We start from the raw sequence: 23,326 nt of genomic DNA, 5'->3' as shown, positions 1-23,326 counted from the left end.
ATCACAATTTTTTTCCCCTTTAAACTGTCAGTGTACCCACAACTTACAGATCCTTAAAAAAAAATAGACTTGCTTGGGAATATTAGAATTTTCCTACTTCAAACAGATGAAATAATCCCCCACTTTTATTCCAACTAGAAATTAAGTATTCCATTGCAACAAATAGTAAGAATACATGAAGTTACAGCCAGCCAGCCAATTGACAGTCATGGAGTCTTCAACAGTTTATTAGAAATAATGTAGACATTAAAAAAATCCCCACTGCTCTGAACACAAACTGGTCAAAAAACAACAACAAACACACCCAAAAGAAGATCATATAGTGTATTAACATTTTGCCACTCGCTTTCATACTAACAGTGCAAATACAATTTGGTCTAAATGTACAGATTGGCAAGCAACAACCTCTAGGCTCTAATCCCTCCCTAGTGAGATGTAAGAGCTTTGAGGAACAAACATACAAATGTATGGGCTTTACTCATTTTAAGTTTCAAAAGGAATTGCTAGTTTTAACTAGGATATCTTGAACACTAACTAGTGATTAAAAACAACAAAATGAACAGCATTGAAAATTAGTGGAACATACCCTGAAGACACCCTTTTCTCCTTTTCATAAACAACATAAGACAGATCTGTCAGTTCTTTTATGCTTGGATTCATTTGGATCAATTGAATTATAAAGATCAATTTCATTTAAATGCTTGAAGTTATTGTTTCCTCCAAGACAACTGAACGAAAGTTTGGATTCCTCAAAATTTACATTAACATCTTTACTGTCTTCAACACAAAATTCAATAAAGCCGTAGTCCCTTCAGTCATACCACTTCGCGGAAGCAGTCTGCATGGCAAATGGCATTAGTGGCGGCGGCACGGGTCCTCTTTCTCGTCTCCGAAGGGCTTGGCCAGAAATCAACAGCGACAGGGCGGGAGGTGAGGAGAAGGAGGAAGCAGCAGCTGGGACTCCTCCTCGGGGATCAAAGGGGAAAACTCCTTTAGGACCAGAATTTCACAAGAGATGTGCAAGATTTCTGCTGTAAGCAATATAAAGTGCTCCTCCGGAACAAGTTTACTTACTACAGAGAAAAATCCAACTGCATTCCCTGGTAGTTATATGGAGATATATCAATCTCATGGGGGACATCTTTTTTTAAAGAATAAAAAACCAAAAGGAATGTATGGGTAAGGAGTGGGGCACCACTGTCCCCTCCCTGCTATCCTTCTCCCGAATGCTTTCCTCCTCAGCTGAGCTCACATATTGGAACTGTGCTCAGCTGGGAGGGAGAAAACATTTGAAGAAAGGGTTCTGCACTCCTTGCTCCATATAGCCTTTTTATTCTTAAAAATAGGACCCTTCCCATCCCTGTATTATCGAGAAATTGCTGTCTTTAGCTACAAACACACACCACTCATACATGCATGGAGCACACACGAATCACCAGTAGCTAATGTGGTCCTTATTTTCATATTGCAGCTGCACTATTTTCCCTCTTAAAAACAAAGCCAACATTACTGCCTATTGTTTTCTTCCCCTAGTTCAGGATTGCCATCCCGAGAACAGTTTCAGCTGAATGCAACAGGGGTGCAGCCCCTAGCAAATACAGTGGTACCTCAGGTTAAGAACTTAATTCGTTCTGGAGGTCCATTCTTAACCTGAAACTGTTCTTAACCTGAGGTACCACTTTAGCTAATGGGGCCTCCCACTGCCGCCGCCATGCAATTTCTGTTCTCATCCTGAAGCAAAGTTCTTAACCCGAGGTACTATTTCTGGGTTAGCGGAGTCTGTAACCTGAAGTGTCTGTAACCCAAGGTACCACTGTAACTGGGCATCTCAACTGTACACTATCATTCCATGAGCTAACCCTACCTGGATGATGGCTTCTGTCTTTTTCTTCCTAACCACACCTCTCTCTTCCTTCACCGAGTTCAGCTCCTGAAATAAAATAAAAATCCATCATTGGAGGTACATTAAGTGTACAAGAAAGTCTTTCTGTTAATGAAAACACACTGAATTTTTGAAAGCCTGTGCCATGCATAAGGAATAATACAGCACAAAGCATGCATTAGATGCAACTAGCAAATATCTTAAAAGCTGCAACACATATCTGCTTGCATAAAAAACTGAAACACTGTGCAGCCCCAAAATAATAATAGAGAAATCAGAGAAGTTAATTCTGACCAAGGGATGATTGGCATAGAGGGCAATAATACTTAAGACTTTTGTTTTGCCAGCTGTAGTTCTAAATATCTGGAGAGCACCAGGATAAGGAAGGCCGGTCTAGAAACTTGCAGACACTTGCAACACCACTAGGTTTGAACAACTCTTTCTGGCCAGAGCAAGTGCCACACAATACCACACCTGTCTTAAGGCTTCCATTTCCTCACTAGCCACTCTTTTCTCTGAGGACATGTTTTTCAATTTGGATTCGGCAAGTTCCAACTCTGTATCCAGCCTATCCATTTCACTGAGGACTTCGTCCCTCTCGCTCATGATGAGACAATACTCGGTGAAAATGGCGTCCCTCTCTTCCTTGAACTTCTGTGCAACCTTCACTGTTTTCAGCTGCGTTGTCTTAAACCTTGTCACTTCTGCCTGCATCCGCTCAATCTCTCTCTGTAGCTCCTTGTTTTGGGCAGTGGCCTTGCTCAGTTCCTGCTGCACGGTCCCAAACCTAAAGAGAGGTGGGAGGAGAGTCACAGCAAGTCCTTTCACCACTTGTAAGAGAAAGGGGGCCCTATGAAAGCTTCCTTCCTCTTTTACACACCAAACTAAACTGTGTAAAGGACTAAATAAGAAATGGGAGAGTCAGCCATGTTTTCTTTGTCACATTACTGCCCTGCTCACATTTCAATGTGGGAGCGGCAGGGGGGAGAGAAGCAGTGGTTCTCATCTCATTATAAAAGAAATGTTGGTGAAAGGAGATGAGCTCCTTTCACTTCGCAAACCATGGTGCAGGGGAGGGGAATAGTTCACCCACGTATGATGTTTCTACTTAGACATGGGACACATAAAATTATATTGAACGCCGTGCAAGCAGAAATCCACTTCTGCAGCAGGACTGCAGTTTCCTCTCTACCTCCACATCTCTCCCCCAAATGTGCTCCAGAGGAGAGAAAGAGAAGGTGTGTGCACAAAAGTTTTTTGCATCATGGGATGCAGCCCTCACACAGGCACACATACACAGCATTTATATGTGGCTGGAGCAAACACATGAACAAAATGTGGCTACTCAGTCAGGTCAACTTTGTTTGTTCGATTTTTGGTCACTAGGGAGCAAGCAGAAAAACCATGACTAAAGCCAGGAAAGTTCAGAGAGGTAACTTGAGTGTCAAGTTTGTTCTAGTAAAAAACAAAAACATGAAATGGCTTTCTGGCCAAAGTATCTTCTACCTTCTGTTCAGCTTGTCAATCTGCTTCTGGAGTCGCCTGTTTTCGCCTTCCTTCTGCTCTAATCGGCTCAGATCAGTATTGTAGCTCGCCATCTTCTCATTGTACCGCTTCCTCAGTGCGTCGTAATCCTTCTTCACGCCCTCCAGCTTGCCCATTGCTTTATTGTAGGGTTTATTGAGTGTCTGCGACGACCCATTCTGCTTCATTACCTGGAATAACGGAAGATATTCTGAATAATAATTCCTGGCAGATAAACTTCAGTCATATTGTAAACAGGAGGGGGAAAACACAGGGAGGTTTTATTTTCTGCTCACTAGGGCCCTCAAAAGAGCTGACGAGGTAACATATTTAAAAAATCACAACATGCTTAGAGCCAAAGAACTGTGAGCAGTAGGAAAATAGCTGCTATTGCTGCATTCCAAAGAGACTGTACAGAATCCTCAGGGCTTTGAAAAGCTGGTTTCATGGCACAACACATGGTTCTGCTCATGTAAAAAGCTGAATAAGTTCTTGGACAAACCGAGTAACCTTTTTAGATTTAATGTCAGTTTTCTCCTTAAAAAAACCTCCAGTATAGAATGGAAGGAGAGGAATTCCAGGAATGAAAAGGGCCCATAACATCCAGGAAGGAACACAAACAGCAGTTAACAGTACCCAGACTTTGTGCAGCATATTCCCTCCCCTTCTGAAAAGAAATCTCTCCATATGTATACAAGTGGCTGCTCTTAAGAGATTTAGCTTTCCATGATCACCGGGATTTATACTCAATTTATTAGCATATGATCATTGATTAAATACCTTTTGGACACCAGAAGGCACAGAACACCTCTCATGTATGTAATGTACATGTTAAGATGTAAAACTATACAGGGCATCAAAGCAGACAGCAAGATGAAGTGTCTGCCCTGCCTGACACAGTTACTGATTTTTCCTTGAAAATAATATACCCTCCCCTTCCCTTCTATTGATTTCTGACACTTTTAATCCAATGTCTCTTCACGGGGCTTTCTCCCAATATATCACCCCGCCCAAAGGTGTCTCCTGAAAATGGATCTTCTCCCACTGTGTCCTTCTAAGTCTGAATGGCAAAATCACCCCCCCCCGGCCCCAAGCTCCTCCTTTCTTTGATCTACTGTCCACTATTATGAGACAAAATGCAACTGCAGTTCTGTTTAAGTCTACCACAAGGTGGCACACCAGTTACAATGTCCATTGCAGCCCTATTATAGATGCGTAATGCTCAAAATTAAGCTAAGACCATTAAAATATATTCTCAACAAAGGGAGAATGGATTGCTTTCGAAACACTTGTTTTTATGGCCCTGTCAATGTTAATACACGTTTATTGGGGTCAATTGGTAGGCATGCATCTATTTCCAGAGAGTGCTCATAAACTACTCAGAGCAAAAGAACCCTTTGCCGGTTTTTATTATTATTATTTAATCATTTTTTCAATACAAATAACAACCACAAAAAACACATACAACAAAAACCACAATAACACTAATAACACAATTTAACATTTCAGATTTGAGTACTGATATACCTATGACTACACCTTTTTAACAATATTTCCCCAACTCTCACCCCCCTACTTCCCACCACCGTCCGCCTTATCGCTTAAATATTTCTTTCAGATTTCTTCATATTTATCTATTCTTAATTTGCGTCGACATGCAATTCGTTCATATGTGGCTAGTCTGTCCTTATTGTCAATCCATGTGCTCAATGGAATCTTTTTGTGGCTCTTCCAATTCTTCAAAACAAGTTTTTTTGCTTCTAATATGGCATAGTACATCCATTTTTTTTGACCCCTTGTAATCTCCCACGTTTCCAGTATATAATTTAGAATTAAATTCAATTCCTCTAAATAACAATTTCTTTTTATTACTCTTGCTATATATATCTTCACCTCGCACCAAAATGATCTTATCATCGGGCAGTTAATCATCATATGTACTAAGTTTGCATTTTTACTTCCACATCTCCAGCAGTTGTCTGCATTTGTGATTTTCTTTTGGTAAAGTTTTGCTGGAGTCCAGTGGACTCTGAAGATTATTTTCTGCTGAATAAGTCTTAGTCTTAGATTCATAGAGGCTATTTCTGTTGATTTTATACTTGACTCCCATATATCATCTGTTATCTGTACCCCTAACTCTTCACTCCATTTTTGTCTACCATATTTGAAATCACATTTCTTCCGGTTGAGTAGTGTTTTATATAGTGCAAGTGTAGAGTTTTTTGTTTTTGTTGCAGAAATTAAATCTTGTAGCAGCAGGGGTGTTTCTGATGCTGCTATAGCGTCAGGGCCAAACTGCCTTTCCAACATACGTTTCAATTGGATGTGTTGCCATTGTGTTTCACTAGTTAATCCATACTTTACTTGCAAAGTTTTATATTCCACAAATTTGTAATTTTCATCAATTAATTGATTCAATGTCAAAATACCTTTTTTCATCCAATTTTGCCAAATTATTACTTGATTTCCAATTTTTTATTTTGGGTTGGCCCATATTGTTAATTTCTCATGCTGATAGGGGTCCTCCTTATTATTTTTATTTATATTCATCCAAATTTTTATAGGTGCTTTAATAGTCTCCAGAATTATAGGATATTTCATAAAATTAGAGCCGAGTTTAGTCCACCCTTCAAGAGGTTCAAAGAAACTATATTTGAGAGTAGCCCAATTGGGATTCCTGCTAGCTCTCCAATCATTAGTCTTACTCAGCAGGTAGGCCTAGTGATATAGTTCCAGATTTGGGAGACCAAAGCCACCTTCCTTAGTTGGAAGTTGCATTTTATGTGGTGATATTTTTGGTGGCTTTGTACCCCACAGTTGATTTATTTTTTGGAAGTAAAATTTGGGAAAATGTATTTGCAATCCTCTAAGAATGTATAAAAGCTTTGGAACAACATTCATTTTGAGGACATTAACCTTTCCCCAAAGGGAAAGGTTTAGAGGTCCCCACCTTTCAATATCAAAAGTAATCTCATTTATAACTTGATTCACATTTAATTTTACAATTTGGTACATATCTGATGAAGTCAATTTAACAAAGTATTTAATAAAGTCTTTGAACATCCGAAATTGATGGTTTCTATACAATGCAGCCCCTGACCCAATTGGTAAAATCTCTGATTTTGTCCAATTTATAGAATATCCCAATATTCTGCCAAAGGTTTTTATTTTCTCCATAATTTTTGGAATTGTGCCTTCTGGTTTTGTAATAAATAAAAGGATATCATCCGCAAATAATACAATTTTGTAATTATCTTTGTTGTGTTTTACACCCTTGATATGCTCATCCTGAATTATTGCTCTTGTTAATGGTTCCAGGCACAGTTTAAATAATAATTGATTTAAACTAATCAAATTCGAAATTCTTCCGTTTGTAACAATCTGGGACGTTGGGTTTTTATAAATCATTTTAATCCAATTACAGTATTCTATAGGGAAACCAAATTTACGTAATACAAACCCCATGAATTCTTTATATATTCTGTCAAAAGCCTTTTCTGCATCTAGTGCTGAGTAATATCTGAAAAAGCCTCTGAAACTACATGGGTTGACAAAAACACAGCTCCACGTGTTGACAAATGGATGCTATACAAGGACGGCAGGGTTAAAGAAGAAATGAATAAGCCTAGGCTCTCTTAAAGATACCTGTAGGCTGCATTCAAAATACGTTTTCAAGGCTGTGAAAGGAGAGGGATTTCAAGGTTTCAAGCTACCCACACTTGACTTAGAAAACACCCCTATGTAGTAGGGGCAGTCAATGTGGCACCCTCTTGATATTGTTGGATTACAGCTCCCATCATCCTTCACATCTCTGATATGAAACCTGCAACATTCCCTTTTGGTCTTCTACATGCAGTTGACACCACAGATGCTGGGTTTTTTTTGGGGGGGGGGTTGGTCCTCTATGGAAATTAAAGAAAAGAAATAAGCACTGCATATTAAAGAAATGGATTGGAAGAGACACTTTTCTGAAGTGCCCCCCGAAACACTTGAGAAATCAGTGGGAGCGGGAAGAGAATAGAAAATAAACGAGAAGCTGAACTCAGCAAGCAAAAACAGAGCAAAGGCTACCTGCTGCAGCTGACTGCGCAGGTCTGTTATGTCCTTCAGATCCTCATCATGAAGTCTCTTCATTTCCTCATATGACTGCTGGAGGTGATCGCGCTCTCGTACCAATTGGTTGTTCTTCCGCTTCAAAGTGTCCATGTCCTCCTCCACCTGCGATTGGTCACTCAGCAGACGACTGTGCAGTGTACTGTACAGATATTAGAAACGTACATATAAAAATGCTCCAATGGCAATTAAAAAGCCATTTTAGAAAACGTGGAAAAGCAACGTTGCTTTATCGAGTAAGCATCCCCGTTAAGCCATAAAAGAACCATCCCCATCAGCATGCATCAGTTGTGTTCCAAGACTCTCTGGAGGATCATAGTTTAGTCACCACCATTAAAGGTAAAGGTACCCCTGCCCGTACGGGCCAGTCTTGACAGGCTCTAGGGTTGTGCGCTCATCTCACTCTAGAGGCCGGGAGCCGGCGTCGTCCGCAGACACTTCCGGGTCACATGGCCAGTGTGACGAAGCTGCTCTGGCGAACTGGCACCAGAAAAGCACACGGAAACGCCGTTTACCTTCCCGCTATAAAGAGGTACCTATTTATCTACTTGCACTTAAGGGTGTTTTCGAACTGCTATGTAGGCAGGAGCTGGGACCGAACGACGGGAGCTCACTCCGTCGCGGGGATTCGAACCGCCGACCATGCGATCGGCAAGTCCTAGGCGCTGAGGTTTTACCCACAGCGCCACCCGCGTCCCACCAGTCACCCCCATTATACACTATCAAATACAGAAATTAGTATGTGTAGTGTCATCTCCTCCAATTTGATAAAGAAGTTAAAAAATTAAGAAATATCCACCATTAGAAACCACCAGATTTTGCACTGTTGCTTGGTGTGGTGAATTTTGTTGATACCTAATTGCCCTTAAGAGAATCCTCCTTGGCAGTATCATTTACTGCACTGGACTCCAACTTGGAACTAGTGAAAGCAGGGTTCTGAAAGGGGGAAGCAGGGGACAAGTATCATCAAATCGCTGAAGAGGAGGTCACCCAACAGCTGCTAAACTCGATTCATTCCAAACCAAGCTAAGCTTATACTCCCCAGCATAATTTTCAGAAACTGGCTCTCTGTCTTCAAAGATTTTTTAAAACTAATCCTAAATCTTCAACCAAAAGCTCTGAACATTATCTCTCTATTGATGTTAAAATGATGCCATTTTAAAAGTTGACTGAAGCTGGGGATAAGAAAAAAGCTATGAAGGACCTTCGAACATGAAGATCTAAGGCAGCTTAACAGACACGTAGTTATGGTAAAAGGAAACCAAAATGCATCTGTGTGCATATGCTGTGTGCCTTTACTTACTGATAGAAATCAGCCTCCTTTGCAGATTCTTCACATCTTTTTAGCGCTTTGGTGTGTTGGTTCTGTAGAGACTGCAGATCGGACATTGCCTTCATGCACTGAATCTTCAGCCTTTCATAGTCATGGTTTGGCTTGTGGCTAGGCGGCCCACCAGGATAGATATCAGATGAGCATGACCTTAGCATAAAATTCACGTGTATACACATCAAACATTTTAAGTACAGTGCAACCTCGGTTGCCAAACATAATCCATTCCAGAAGCCAGTTTGGCTTCCGAAATGCTCAACAACCGAGGCTCAATGGGGCGGTTGGCAAGCCCCATTGAGAAAAGAGAGAAATGCGCCTTGGAAGCTGTTCGGCTTCAGAGGCATGTTCGAAAATGGAAGCAGTTGCTCCCGAGACGTTTGACAATAGGGGTTCCACTGTACAGTGGTACCTCAGGTTATATACGCTGCAGGTTACAGACTCCGCTAACCCAGAAATAGTGCATCAGGTTAAGAACTTTGCTTCAGGATGAGAACAGAAATTGGGCTCCAGCGGCACAGCAGCAGCAGGAGGCCCCACTAGCTAAAGTGGTGCTTCAGGTTAAGAACAGTTTCAGGTTAAGTACGGACCTCCGGAACGAATTAAGTACTTAACCTGAGGTACCATTGTATTAAAGTGAAAGAAAACATGCACCCTCCTATAAAGGTTACTTTATATGAAACAAAAAGAATACATTAAGCCAGTGTTTCCCAACCTTGGGCCTCCAGCTGTTTTTGGACTACAACTCCCATCATCCCTAGCTAGCAAGACCAGTGGTCAGGGATGATGGGAATTGTAGTTCAAAAACAGCTGGAGGCCCAAGGTTGGGAAACACTGCATTAAGCATCCTCTGTACCCACATGGAGTTGGCCACTGGTGGTGTAAGTACCGTAATTTGCAAAGATAACTTCACTAGCTAACAAAGACTGAGTCATCTAGTTCAACCCCTTGCAATGCAGGAATCTTTTGCCAAACACAGGGCTGTAACCCACAACCCTGAGATTAAGCGTCTCATGCTCTCTGACTGAGCCATACTAGGCATCCTTAGCTGCCCCCCACCCAACTCAAACAGCTGTGCCGTGGAAAAGAGCCAAAGACCCATGCCCAAGTGCACATGCATTAGACCTAGGAATATACCCTCATGTGACCGTTCAGTCTTTTACCTGCAGTCATCAAAGGTTGACCCAAGAGACGACAGTGCAAGATGCTTCCTCAACTCATCCCGCTCCTGGCATGGCTGAAACAAAATGGTCTCCGGTTTCTCATTCATCTGCCTCACATCGGTTACTGCAGCGGGTGGTGATGATGGTTTATCCGTTGTACCTGTTGCCAAACACAAACAAGCACGGAGTTAGGGGGTTAGACAAGAGCATTTTCAAAAAACCAAGCTATCTGTTTGCCAGAAAAAGTGGGAATGTGAACAAGCTACCAAAGGAAATGAATGGTAAATTTGCCAGGATCATGCATGTCTGCAATGAAGACAGACTTGTGGTCAAGTGCACACATTTGGGGTGCTATCCACAATGCTTCCACAAACAACTGGGTTTGTTGATTTGTTATCCCCTAAAATCAGTTATCTAAACACAACATATTGAGAACTGCTGTCAAGTTTCTAGGCTAGTTTCCACTCTAGCCACCAAAGTAGGCTCATTCATCTAACTGGGATGTGTCCCATCAACACAGTGAAAAAAGTAGGTAGTCTACCTACTGAAGCGTGAGGTCACCAATGCTGATTTGTGGAGTGCTGGTGACATCCTGATCAGTTGACATTGGCACACAAATTCTTCCCAAGGAATAAACTTTGGGAACCGTGACCCTTAACATATGTTTCCAGTTTCCTTAGAGGAAACTCCTTAAAATTACAAGCAACAACTATTTTGCGCAAGTTCTAACCATGCATGACTGTGCATGCATGAACTGCAGGAACCCTGGAAGCAGCAAGAAAAGGGCTCCTCCATCACGTGTGATGACCTGAAATGCAACCCCCGAACAAATCAGGGGTTGCCTGTACTACATAGACAGTATTGCACTCCTTTGCACATGTCAAAAATGCTTTTCTATATCACCTAATTTTGGGGGGAGGATTGCAATAAACTATATACATATCATTTATGTTGGGAATGTCAGTTGGTGCAAGATTTTTGGAATTTAATTTTGATAAGAGTATTACTGAAGAAACTACTGTTTGTTGTCCAAATTTAACGTTGCTGAATATTTTGATGACAACAATGTAAATATATTGTCAAAAAAACTGCTTGATAAATGAGCTTGGCAGCGTGGAAAGCAAGCAACTCATTGGGAAACAGCCTGAAATCTTACACTGAACGCTTGGTACTACTCACTCTGAAATATAGCTATAATGGAGCAAGTTATGTGTAACCTGAGATTTCGACAAGGACTAGATCCTCCAGCCACTTTTATATGATTTGGCATTCCCTCATGACGTATGCAGGGGAACCATCATTTCCAAGACAACCCTCATCACAAACCTGGAAAATCTGGAACTACAGTTCAGCTGAAAAAGCAACTTCTCCAGCCTCACTGTTATTCAACCCCTTGAATGGAATTCCTCGCAACAGCACAAATACAACTGGTGTTGTCTCAAGCACACCCGATGCAACTCATCAAGGGCTTTCAGTTGCACCAGGTGTGCTTGAGGTGGAATACATGATGTAAGGACCACCATTTTTTGGAAGACCAATTTGTGCATGACGGATTGTATGTAAGGCCCTCTTCCACTGGAAAAAATGCAGCTGACTTGTAACCTGAGCTTCTGTGACTGTAATCTGTGCCACTGTGATTACAGTTCATGGGCATTTGTGGGTTCGGCTGCCTCAGCCTTGTATTCCTATTGAGAGGTGCCTGCAGTTACAACACATGGCTATCAAGGGAAGTGCAAGGCCATATGGGCTGGCGGGCATCAGAGAACCTTGGAAAGAGTTGCAGGGGTTCTTGCTCCTAAAGAAAGGTATCTCCCTGTGTGACCTTGGCTCCTAAATGCAAAACAAGAGTCCTTCTTCCCGCCATTTCTATCAGAATGTCAGAACGATGTGATTAAAAAACTACTTATGCAAGGGTCAGGGGTGAGGCACACAACAGTGGGGGAAGATATATGCATAAAAGAATTGCTCTTCACATCTCATTAGCAGAGAGTAAAACTTAGAAAAAGGCAGAGTACAGCAGGCCAAGGCTCCTTGTGAACCACTAAGCAGCAGGGCATAGCTCAACTGCTACCAAGTTTGTCCAAAGCCTCTTGCTATTGGTGCTTAGGATATCAGGTCCAGGAAACTCCCATTTTCCACACATTCAAAGCATGCACAACCGTGCACGCGGGTGCCGCTTTCGAACCTGGAAGAGAGATGAAGAGGGGAGGAATGGGACGTGGCGTAATGGGGTGAGCTTATGTGCACTCTGCCGATGCATGCAATGACCTGGAACTCAGCCCCTGTGCAAACTGGGGCCTTAAGAATTAAAGTTCAATCTTGTTCGGATAAGAAAAGGATAAATAAAAATATATAAAAAAACACAAGTACAATTTCACTATCAGATGTAAGGGAAACCTTTGCCTCTGGTCTTGCACAGAAGTAGAGAAGGTGAACTACTTGGATTTAGTCACAGTGGTTGGTGTAAAATAACATTTCCCTTTTTCAGGATAAGTTCAGGGCAAAACTGACAAGGCAGCTGAATTTAAGTTTCCTAATTCACAAGGGAAGCACGCAACATTTTGTTTAGGGGAAACAAAAACTGAAGAAAATGTTGCACAAAGTACTTCTGACCAAACCATATGAATCAAATGTCTGCATTCTTGTTATTAGTTCTGTATGCTGAAGGGTATGTGCACATGTGCATCTCTTAGCAAGCCTTCCTAAATTAGGAAACTAAGAATTCAACTAAGGCTATAATCGTGTGCAGTGCTACCTGGGTCACCTGTGATGTACCTGTGTATGATGATGTCATCATATCCCTTACCATATTCAATAGAAGGGTACACCTCTTCTTTGCTGAAGCTCTGAGAAAAACTATGGTTCTATAGCAGGGCTGGGGAACCTCTGGCCCAGAGGCACAGCACAAGCCTCAATTTGGCCCACAAAGTCTGCCAATGCGTGCAATGACCAGGAACTCAACCCTCGTGCAAATAGGGGTATTAAGAATTAACGTTCACTCTTGTTCGACATCAGATGTGGGGCAGGTATAAATGTGGCTACAAAGGAACAACCAGGAGCTTAAATCCTGATTGGTGCTGTTGGAAAGCTCTGCTTGCAAAGGAGAAATCAGCTGGTTGGAACTGACAGGAAGAACCATGGGAACTGAGTGCACCAGGGCTGTGTTTTGAAGTAGTTTACATTGAAATTTCATGCTAAAACAGCACACACCCACACCCCATTTTAGCAAGCTACTTTGAGCTAACGGAGCAACCCTCTCCTTAGAAAGTGGGTGCTCTCTCTCACTCTCTCTGCCAATGAGCTGATTGATGCTGGAAGCACACCTTCAAAGAGGGTGGCTATAATTGCCCATGAGCTGGCCAACTGTTGCAACAAGACACACACCCCTTTGAACTCTGATAGGTGTCAATCACCTGACATCTTTACAACATTGTGTGATTGACAGGGGGTGGCCCTGCCTTCTAGTCAAAGCTGGTCCATGGCAGGCTGGGGACCGAGGGATCCAATTTGTTGAGGTGATCCAAGTCCCCCACCCCTGTTCTATAGAATATACAGTGGTACCTCCGGTTAAGTACTTAATTCGTTCCGGAGGTCCGTTTTAACCTGAAACTGTTCTTAACCTGAAGCACCACTTTAGCTAATGGGGCCTCCTGCTGCTGTTGCGCTGCCGGAGCACAATTTCTGTTCTCATCCTGAAGCAAAGTTCTTAACCTGAGGTACTATTTCTGGGTTAGCGGAGTCTGTAACCTGAAGCATATGTAACCTGAAGCGTATGTAACCCAAGGTACCACTGTAATGAAAACAAGCTTTTGGAAGGAAAAAAATGACTGTGACATCACTGAGGCATAGGAAGCCCCTAATCTCAGTTTTTAAAAGGTTTTAGTTGTTGTTGTTTTAAAAAAGAGGCATGACAAATGGGCATGTAAAACAAGCAGCACTTAAAATATGGAAAGGAGGGCAGCTCACCTGAAGGTCTGGTTTCTGAACCAGCTTTTCTACTTAACTGAGTGGAGGTCTTTTCTGCAGGTGGATGGAGACCATGCACACACCGTGGATCAAGTTCCTGCTGTGACTCGTCATCAAAGAAATATACCCATTCACCTCTCCCTGAACACGTTGCTGTAGCTTTGGTGCCACCGCGCCCCAAACTCTGACAAAGACCCATTTTCAGTAGAAAACTTCACCCTGTGTTCTGTACCAGTATGGGTGAATACATTCACAGCTGATCCTTCATTTCTGAAATCCAGCAAATTAACAAAACAAAGCTTAGACTGCAGCCCTAGACACAAGGACCTGGGATATTCTCTCACTCTAGTTAATTCAGATTGTTTTCTGCAATACAGTGACTGAACAACATAAACCCATTTATTATTTCTAGAGTGACCTTGACCTAGCTCACCTGGTTACTCAAAACAGCAGCATACTAGCTTGGGGTGGGGGTGTCAAGGAACGTATATTCCTATTGTCAATCAAAGAACCATCTCCTTTATCCCCAATTACAAAGAGCCACTGGGAATGGTGATTAGGAGTTTTGGGGCAAGATGCCATCTGTGTGCTGATGACACACAGCTCTATTTCTTCATAACATCTGAATCAGGAGAGGCTGTGCAAAACCTGGGCCAAAGACTAGAGGCAGTGGTGGGATAGATCTGTGTCCAGGGCAGCTGTGTACCAGCTCCATCTGGTATGTAGGCTGAGACCCTATCTGCCTGCGGACTGTCTCGCCAGAGTGGTGCATGCTCTGGTTATCTCCTGCTTGGACTACTGCAATGCACTCTACGTGGGGCTACCTTTGAAGGTGACTCGGAAACTACAACTAATCTAGAATGCGGCAGCTAGACTGGTGACTGGGGGCCGCCGCCGAGACCATATAACACCGGTCTTGAAAGACCTACATTGGCTCCCAGTACGTTTCCGAGCACAATTCAAAGTGTTGGTGCTGACCTTTAAAGCCCTAAACAGCCTCGGTCCAGTATACCTGAAGGAGCGTCTCCACCCCCATCATTCTGCCCGGACGCTGAGGTCCAGCGCCGAGGGCCTTCTGGCGGTTCCCTCATTGCGAGAAGCAAAGCTACAGGGAACCAGGCAGAGGGCCTTCTCGGTAGTGGCGCCCGCCCTGTGGAACGCCCTTCCAGCAGATGTCAAAGCGATAAACAACTACCTGACATTCAGAAGACATCTTAAGGCAGCCCTGTTCAGGGAAGTTTTTAACGTGTGATTTTACTGTATTTTTGGTTTTATGGAAGCCGCCCAGAGTGGCTGGGGAGGCCCAGCCAGATGGGCGGGGTATAAATAAATTATTATTATTATTATTATTATTATTATTATTATTATTATTATTGATGACGGAAAATAAGCTGAACTTGAATTCTGGCAAGACAGGGGTAATGTGAGTGACAGTTTCCTGCACAGTTTTTTTTTGGGGGGTGCACCTTGATCTACCTGTCACTGGAGGCCCAGATAGCTTCAGTGGCATTGGTGATTTCAAGGTTGGATTACTGCAATGCCTGTGTAATCTGGCAGTGCCTACCACCTTCTGAAAGCCACATATCATGGGAACACAGCACTATTAAAACTGGTTCACACCAGACATGGTTCTTTTACTCAATGGGCATCCCAGCCCTACTCAGATGAGAGTCTTGAGTCTCAAACTTGGGTCTTCAACTGTTGTTGGACTACAACTCCCATCATCCCTAGCTGGCAGGACCAGTGGCGCCCCAAGTTTGAGAACCGCGCATCTAGTCATTTCAAACTGTCACCTCCAGGCAACCAGCCCACCCACAGTATTATTAATTCTGTAACAGCACCTACAGCTATTAGCACTGGTCTTAATACTGTATCAGAGGTACACAGACCCCACCAACAGGTGGTTGCCTACAAAAAGGACTTGTCCTTTGGATCGGTATTGGACTAATTGGTTTTGCAGCTCTTGGTTTTTTTATGTTTATGTGATTTTTATTTATCTGACCTCTTTCATTCCCCAACCATTCGATTTCCTTAGATCGCAAGCCTGTTTGGGACAGAACTATTACAAATTTATGGGGTGGGGTGGGGAGAACTGCTGCAAGTTGTCTTGAGTCCATAGGACAGAACAATCAATTAAATTAATATGTGACAGGTCATTTGCACACCATGCCAGCTGCTCCTAAATGACATAATACCAAAAAAGGGGAGAAAGGAATGAGTCAGGAACAGGAAAGCAGGTACCAACCTCTTTCATCTGTTATGGGATGAACAAGTGAAATAGTCGTTGAAGAATGCTCTGGAAAGGGGAGGAGCCAAATGGCTGTTGGTTCCAACAGTCACTGAAGGTTCCCTTAGCAAGGGGCCAGGGCTTGCTGTTGTCTTTTAAAAACATTTGAGCTTTAACAACTAGCTTTCAACTCTACTCACAGCACAATCTGTCACTGGCTGTGAGGTTGGGAAACTCTGAAGCAAGAATGCATTCAAGGGAAATCTTTGGCAAACTATTGGGGGGGGGGACACATAGGCACACACCTCATCTTTATTCCCTCTTCTGGGAAACATTTATTATTTTTCCTTTGTGGAATGTGAGCCATTTAATTTAGAAATCAAGGGATGTGAGCAGCAAAATCCCACCGTTGGGATGCAGCCAATGAGGAGCTAATTGTAATTGTATGTGAATTGTGCCTCTTCCCTGGATTGGGAAAGATGGTGGCAAACAAATTTCCTCACCACACAGGCAGCCAACTACTTCAGGTGTCTAATTTCTATGGGAATCACTTTTTAATAACTGGCAGCTTATTCAGTGTGGCAGGATTACAGCAACCTGTATTTTCATTAAAAAATAATAATGCTACACTTTGATTTGCTGAATTTGTGTTAAGTCTCTAGTAGGATTTATTTTATTTTTTTGCTGTTGATGTTGTTGAACTGGCTGTATTGAAGAAGAAAGCTATGCTGTCCTTGTTCTTTTTTAACCCTGAATGTGGAAACAGTCAAGAAGGGGTAGAAAAACCCCCAGTAACCGCACTGAAAAAAGCAAGGTACTTTTAAACCTTGGGTAAAGTCTCCAAGTAGCTTTGTTTACAATAACTGCCCCTTTAAAACACACACACATTTACTCCAATGCAATATAACCTAATTGGGATCACTCAATTGCCTGTGCCTTTCAAGTTAATTGCCTGATGCTTTTTTATTATGATTGAAGGGCAGTCATCAGGGAGCATCATTTTTAAAACTTAACATTGCATCCACTATTACATTTCATATTATCATGTGCTTCTAGTGCTTCTCCATTAGATTGCTGCACTGCAGCAATTATCACTTTTATTGAAATTATCTTCAAACAAAATGGAAATTAAAAGGAGATGGGGTATTTAAGGCATAATAAGGCTTCATGTATAGAAGCTCATCCATGCAATTTCCCATTCAACTGTGCAATTAAGATCTGGCTCAGCCATGGCATCATCACGTAAAACGTGCATACAGTGGTATACATAAACTTCCACTGCAGCAGTTGCTAGTAACTCTATGGAACAAGGCAAGGTCAGCCTACTACTATTAATACGGTTGGGCTTCCTAACCCGAGGTACCACTGTAATAGGCAGCTTAATAATAAAATAATAATATTAACTTTCCCCTTACCTTTAACAGGCCCTATGTTATTTAGTGGCCAAAGGCCTGGATAAAGACAAATGTTTTTCCCTGATGCCTAAAGATATGTAATGATGGCGCGTGGTGAGCCTCCCTGGGAAGAGCATTCCACGGTCAGGGAGCCACGACAGAAAAGGCCCGTTCTCATGTTGCCACATCACACCCACGCACACTCCGTAGGGCAGGGGGCAAGGGTGCGGTGAGAATGGCACAGAGCAAATGCACAAACATAAGTACTGGACTGACATGGCCAGTGTATTTGCACTGCACCGACCTTGCCACTGCCTTAAAGCCATCCACCGCAGGTAAATAGCACCTATACAGCTGCAAGAGGAGTCATGTATGCATCTCCACCACCCCCCATGCTGTCCACTACTAATGCAATGCCTCTATTGCACCCAGGGCTCTTTTGTGAAAATACAAACCAGTACAGAGGACTGACACCTCTTTTTCTGCTGATTGCACAGCCTCAGACTAAATGAATCATAGAACTGTAGGTTGGAAGGGACCACTAGTCATCTAGCCCAACCCCCTGCAATGCAGGAAACTTTAACCCAATGTGGGGCTTGAACCCACAACCCTGAGATTAAGATCCTCATGCTAGGTATTTTGTGGACAATTATTCAACCAAGGGACACATTTTAATGATATGAATTGGAAATTTAAAACAACAAACCAGAAGGACACACGGGCCTTTCAATGTCAGTAATTTTAGCTAGAGAAAGGCAGTAAGAAATAATAATAAAATAATAATTATAATAATAATTTATTATTTGTACCCCACCCATCTGGCTGGGTTTTCCCAGCCATTCTGGGCGGCTTCCGACAAAGATTAAAAATACGTTAAAATGTCACACATTAAAAACTTGCCTAAACAGGGCTGCCTTCAGATGTTTTCTAAATGTCAGGTAGTTGTTTATCTCTTTGACATCTGATGGGAGGGCGTTCTACAGGGTGGGTGCCACCACAGAGAAGGCCCTCTGCCTGGTTCCCTGTAGCTTTGCTTCTCGCAGTGAGGGAACCGCCAGAAGGCCCTCGGTGCTGGACCTCAGTGTCCGGGCAGAACGATGGGGGTGGAGATGCTCTTTCAGGTATACTGGGTCGAGGCCGTTTAGGGCTTTAAAGGTCAACACCAACACTTTGAATTGTGCTCGGAAATGTACTGGGAGCCAATGTAGGTCTTTCAGGACCGGTGTTACATGGTCTCGGCAGCCATCCCCAGTCATCAGTCTAGCTGCCGCATTCTGGATTAGTTGTACCATAGTTTCCGGATCACCTTCAAAGGTAGCCCCACGTAGAGTGCATTGCAGTAGTCCAAGTGGGAGATAACTAGAGCGTGCACCACTCTGATGAGACAGTCCGCGGGCAGGTAGGATGTCAGCCTGCATACCAGATGGAGCTGGTAGACAGCTGCCCTGAACACAGAATTAACCTGCACCTCCATAGACAGCTGTGAGTCCAGAATGACTCCCAGGCTGCGCACCTGGTCCTTCAGGGGCACAGTTACCCCATTCAGGACCAGGGAGTCCTCCACACCTGCCCGCCCCCTGTCCCCCAAGAATAGTACTTCTGTCTTGTCAGGATTAAACCTCAATCCATTAGCCACCATCCATCCTCCAACCACCTCCAGGCACTCATACTGGACCTTCACTGCCTTCACTGATTCCAATTTAAAAGAGAGGTAGAGCTGGGTATCATCCACATATTGGACACCCAGCCCAAACCCCCTGATGATCTCTTCCAGCGGCATCATGTAGCTGTTAAAAAGCATGGGGGAGAGGATGGAACCCTGAGGCACCCCACAAGTGAGAGCCCAGGGGTCTGAACACTCATCCCCCCCCCACTTTCTGGACATGGCCCAGGAGCAAGGAGTGCAACTACTGTATAATAGTGTCCCCAGCTCTCAGCTTGTCTAGACAGTCCAGAAAACCTATGCAATATACAACCTGGCCAGGAAACATCAACAATATATGGCATGTTCAAAAATAATGTTCAACTGTGCAATATGTGATTTCAATTTTGAATGAGAAGGCTTCTTTTCAAAGACAGTTATGAAGTGTCAGATATTAGCTTGCTCAGGGGCTTAGGGAGGCCAGCATGCCAGGAGTGCCATCTCTGCAGTTTCTCTTGGACTCTAAGCACAGTACAGCACTATTCAGCCACCCTGTACTACTGATGGTGAATGAGCAAAAGCGGAGGTGTGTCACTCTCCAGAAATATAAATGAATCTTTGAGAGACACTGCAGGGTTAACTGCCTGGGCAAGTGGGGCATATAACTAAGAGCCCACTCTGCCTGTAGAAATTGCTAATACTGTTGGACATTCAAGGGATGGAAACTTGTTCCTACAACCGAGTCCACACAGATGACTTGGAAGCCACAGAAGAACTATAGGTACTTTGTTCAGTTCTGTAACTTTGGGAACAAGTGAAATATAAAAATGAAATATAGGTAGTGCTGCTAATCATCTTGAAACATTTTTTGCATCTTTGCTGCGTTCTGGTTCTGGACTTCCTTAAATACGTTTCTTGCAACAAACAAAGGAAAGCACTTGAATATATTTATTAACACACACACACACATATATATATATATGTGTATATATATATATATATGCACACACACACACACAGAGATAGAAAGAGAGGAAACTTCTTCAGACGTATTAACTATTATTTTTTGCATCTTTGCTGCATTCTGGACTTCCTTAAATATGTTTCTTGCAACAAACAAAGGAAAGCACTTGAATATATTTATGAACACACACACACACACACACACACACACACACACATATATATATATATATATATATATATAAACACACAGAGATAGAAAGAGAGGAAACTCCTTCAGACGTATTAACTATTTGGCTTTTCTTTCTGAGGAGCCAGTTCTCTTCAAAAATATACATTTGTCACCATGTAAATAGAGACGAGTGTTACAGCTCCAACAAATCTTTCTTTCTGAAAGCTCACATTTCCATTTCCCCTCCACAAAAAGAGCATCTCTTCAGCAGCAAAAGGCTATTGCTGTTATTTACTTACCAAGTCAAACTGCATTTTAAAGATTCAGATTAAGGTAAAGGTAAAGGGACCCCTGACCATTAGGCCCAGTCATGACCGACTCTGGGATTGCGGCACTCATCTCGCTTTATTGGCCAAGGGAGCCGGGGTACAGCTTCCAGGTCATGTGGCCAGCATGAATAAGCCGCTTCTGGTGAACCAGAGCAGCGCATGGAAACACTGTTTACCTTCCCGCCAGAGTGGTACCTATTTATCTACTTGCACTTTGACATGCTTTTGAACTGCTAGGTTGGCAGGAGCAGGGACCGAGCAACAGGAGCTCACTCTGTTGCGGGAATTCAAACCGCCGGCCTTCTGATTGGCAAGTCCTAGGCTCTGTGGTTTAACCCACAGCCATAGCTTATGATAGCACCCTTTGCAGAGAAAAACTTGTTTGAAAATCTTCATCTGCTAGAAGGTCACAGGCTCTTTTAGGAAACTCTGACCGAACACCCTCCCCTTCAAAAACAACAACAACAACTCAGAAATTAGGAAGTAATTGCACAAGATGCAATTCATAAAACATACTTGAGCTCCTACCTACTTTGATGGGGTTTAGATGCACCTAACTTTCTCAAAGTTGCTTTCATAATTCTCGGCACAGCAGTGTTATTTCTGTCATCACACAGAGATACACTCACATCCCTACTTCATTACCACTTTCAAATTAAAATTAATAAAGGATTCCACGTTTGCAGAGCTATGTTATGCCATATCTTGGGGGAAGCAGGGAGAGCTGATAACTGAATGTGAAGGGATCTCATTTTACTGTTTCCTAGCCTTCAAAACACAATGGCATTCTAAGCATATTCTACCTTCTGGGTAGCTATACATAAAACTGGAAGGGGAAATCCTAAGAAGGCAGCTCTAAGCTACAGTACACATCGTTTGGAGTAATCCCACTGAGCAGGAAATGGCTGTTGGCTTCACTGTTTGTTTTGACAAGAATCTCAAATCCACAGTGGGGAAATATATTTATTAGGACCTACCCAAGCCTCACAAAATAATCAAGGTTTTGAGTTCTCCAGAACTTTTCGTGAGGGAAAGGGGGAGTGGGAGAGGGGTGAGAAAGAAAAAGTTGGCATGATGTTAAAGTCCTTAGCAAGAGTCAAGTCATCCCTTTACAGGAAGTTGGCAGTGAAGAGGCAACACTTTCTGTTCTGAAGACTCCCTGTCCACTTCAGGCAAAAGAAGTCTCAACCTTTGAACCTCAGGTCACCCATGACCACTACTGAACTGCTGGTCCAACACAATTTCATCCAAAATCTGAGGTTATTGCCTTTTGAGGATGTTTTTAACTTTTCATGCTGCAGCAACAACAATGAAGGCCCTCTGCTCTCCTAGTACCAAAGAAGCAGGAGTCAACCTGGGACAGCAAACACACAACAAACAACTCTTGCTGAACTGATGATGGTTAGAAGGCAGGAGGATTAAATTACTGTCATCTGTGTAAAAATAGCAATAAACCTTTGACGTTACTCTGACTTCTATTAACACTAAATCTTAGTATGTGGAAAACAATATTGGTAGAGGAAGAAAGGAAAAATGGAAGGGGAAAATGAAGAGGAATAGTAAACAAAGGGGCATGGGGAAAACATGGAGAAAGGTAACAGTAAATTAGTAAAGGTAAAAGGACCCCTGACCATTAGGTTCAGTCGTGGCTGACTCTGGGGTTGTGACGCTCATCTCGATTTATTGGCCGAGAAAGCCAGCATACAGCCTCTGGGCCATGTGGCCAGCATGACTAAGCCGCTACTGGCGAACCAGAGCAGAGCACGGAAACGCCATTCACCTTCCCGCCGGAGCGGTATCTATTTATCTACTTGCACTTTGATGTGCTTTCGAACTGCTAGGTTGGCAGGAGAAGGGACCGAGCAACAGGCGCTCACCCCATCGCGGGGATTCGAACCACCGACCTTCTGATCGGCAAGTCCTAGGCTCTGCGGTTTAGCCCACAGCGCCACCCGCGTTCCCAACAGAAAATTAGAAAGGACCAAAAGAAGGGAAGGAAAGAAGATGAATCTCCTTATCCCTTGCAGTTTACTAACGCTGCAGTTCCCAAGGACTGAGATGCATGTGACATTCAAAAGCACTTGCTCTCCTAAGCAGATGCCCTCAAGAATGAAGCCTCCGAACCCACTGGGACCCATTTCCCTGTCAACACGCAAAGGCTCCAGATACACGGCTGCAATCTGAACACACAGTTTATTTGTAAGTTTCCCTGCATTGAGTTGCCAACAATGAACGGGAAGTTCTGCAGGTGTCCAACCCTCGCCTTCCCCCACTCCTCGGCCATTCGCAGCTCCCAGAGGAAGGCGCCTGCTAGACACGCGAGTGGGTGCGCTGCGCCCGACCTCAGCTTCCTGACCCGCCCCAGGCAACGTGTGAAGCGGCCCTCAAGCGGGAGAACCCGGGCAAGAAGAAAAACTCTTACCTTCTCCTTGCCCCCACAGTGGCAGCAGACGGTCCCCAGGTACTTGAGGGTCCTCCAGAGCAGGAGAAGAAAAAGGGGACCATGGACGAGGCCAGGAAGGCCCACCACATGCGCTGCCCGCGGGCTCAGGGGACCTCCATGGTCCTGGGGATGATGGCCGAGGAGGAGTCCGAGGAGTGTCTCCTGGAGCCGCCTCCGCCAT

General features: G+C 43.4%; 3 protein-coding genes across 6 annotated transcripts in view; all 3 read right to left on the bottom strand.

Annotated features, from left to right (window-relative positions):
- The window catches only part of LOC308585753 (disks large homolog 5-like), a 17,057-nt gene extending 16,345 nt beyond the window's left edge, over positions 1–712 (bottom strand). Inside the window, exon 1 of the mRNA XM_081191825.1 lies at positions 587–712. Coding sequence (XP_081047951.1) covers positions 587–623 — 37 coding nt within the window. The 5' untranslated portion in view covers positions 624–712. The remainder of the gene's footprint in view (positions 1–586) is intronic.
- Positions 62–859, bottom strand: PTGES3 (prostaglandin E synthase 3). Its single transcript, XM_081191956.1, is given in 2 exon segments — positions 62–811; positions 815–859. Coding segments are annotated over 2 exon segments (243 nt in total). The 5' UTR covers positions 857–859; the 3' UTR covers positions 62–610.
- Positions 62–23,326, bottom strand: LOC308585733 (disks large homolog 5-like; the record flags this gene model as incomplete). 4 transcript variants are annotated; one of them, XM_081191781.1, is made up of 8 exons in its annotated part: positions 62–1,930; positions 2,357–2,669; positions 3,389–3,597; positions 7,478–7,661; positions 8,823–8,999; positions 10,010–10,169; positions 13,976–14,245; positions 23,125–23,264. In XM_081191781.1, the coding sequence occupies 7 exons, from the start codon at positions 14,172–14,174 to the stop codon at positions 1,829–1,831; spliced, it is 1,344 nt and encodes a 447-aa protein (XP_081047907.1). In that variant the 3' UTR covers positions 62–1,828. The 4 variants fall into 4 exon arrangements, with proteins under 4 accessions (XP_081047907.1, XP_081047908.1, XP_081047909.1 ...); XM_081191782.1 differs by lacking the exon at positions 23,125–23,264 and adding an exon at positions 16,221–16,797; XM_081191783.1 differs by lacking the exon at positions 23,125–23,264 and adding an exon at positions 16,141–16,158.

The sequence above is a fragment of the Podarcis bocagei genome, assembly GCF_964188305.1.
Source record: "Podarcis bocagei genome assembly, chromosome: 4".
Classification (NCBI taxonomy): Eukaryota; Metazoa; Chordata; class Lepidosauria; order Squamata; family Lacertidae; genus Podarcis; species Podarcis bocagei.
Note: the sequence above shows the minus strand (reverse complement) of the source record. Positions and strands in the feature narration are given on the sequence as shown.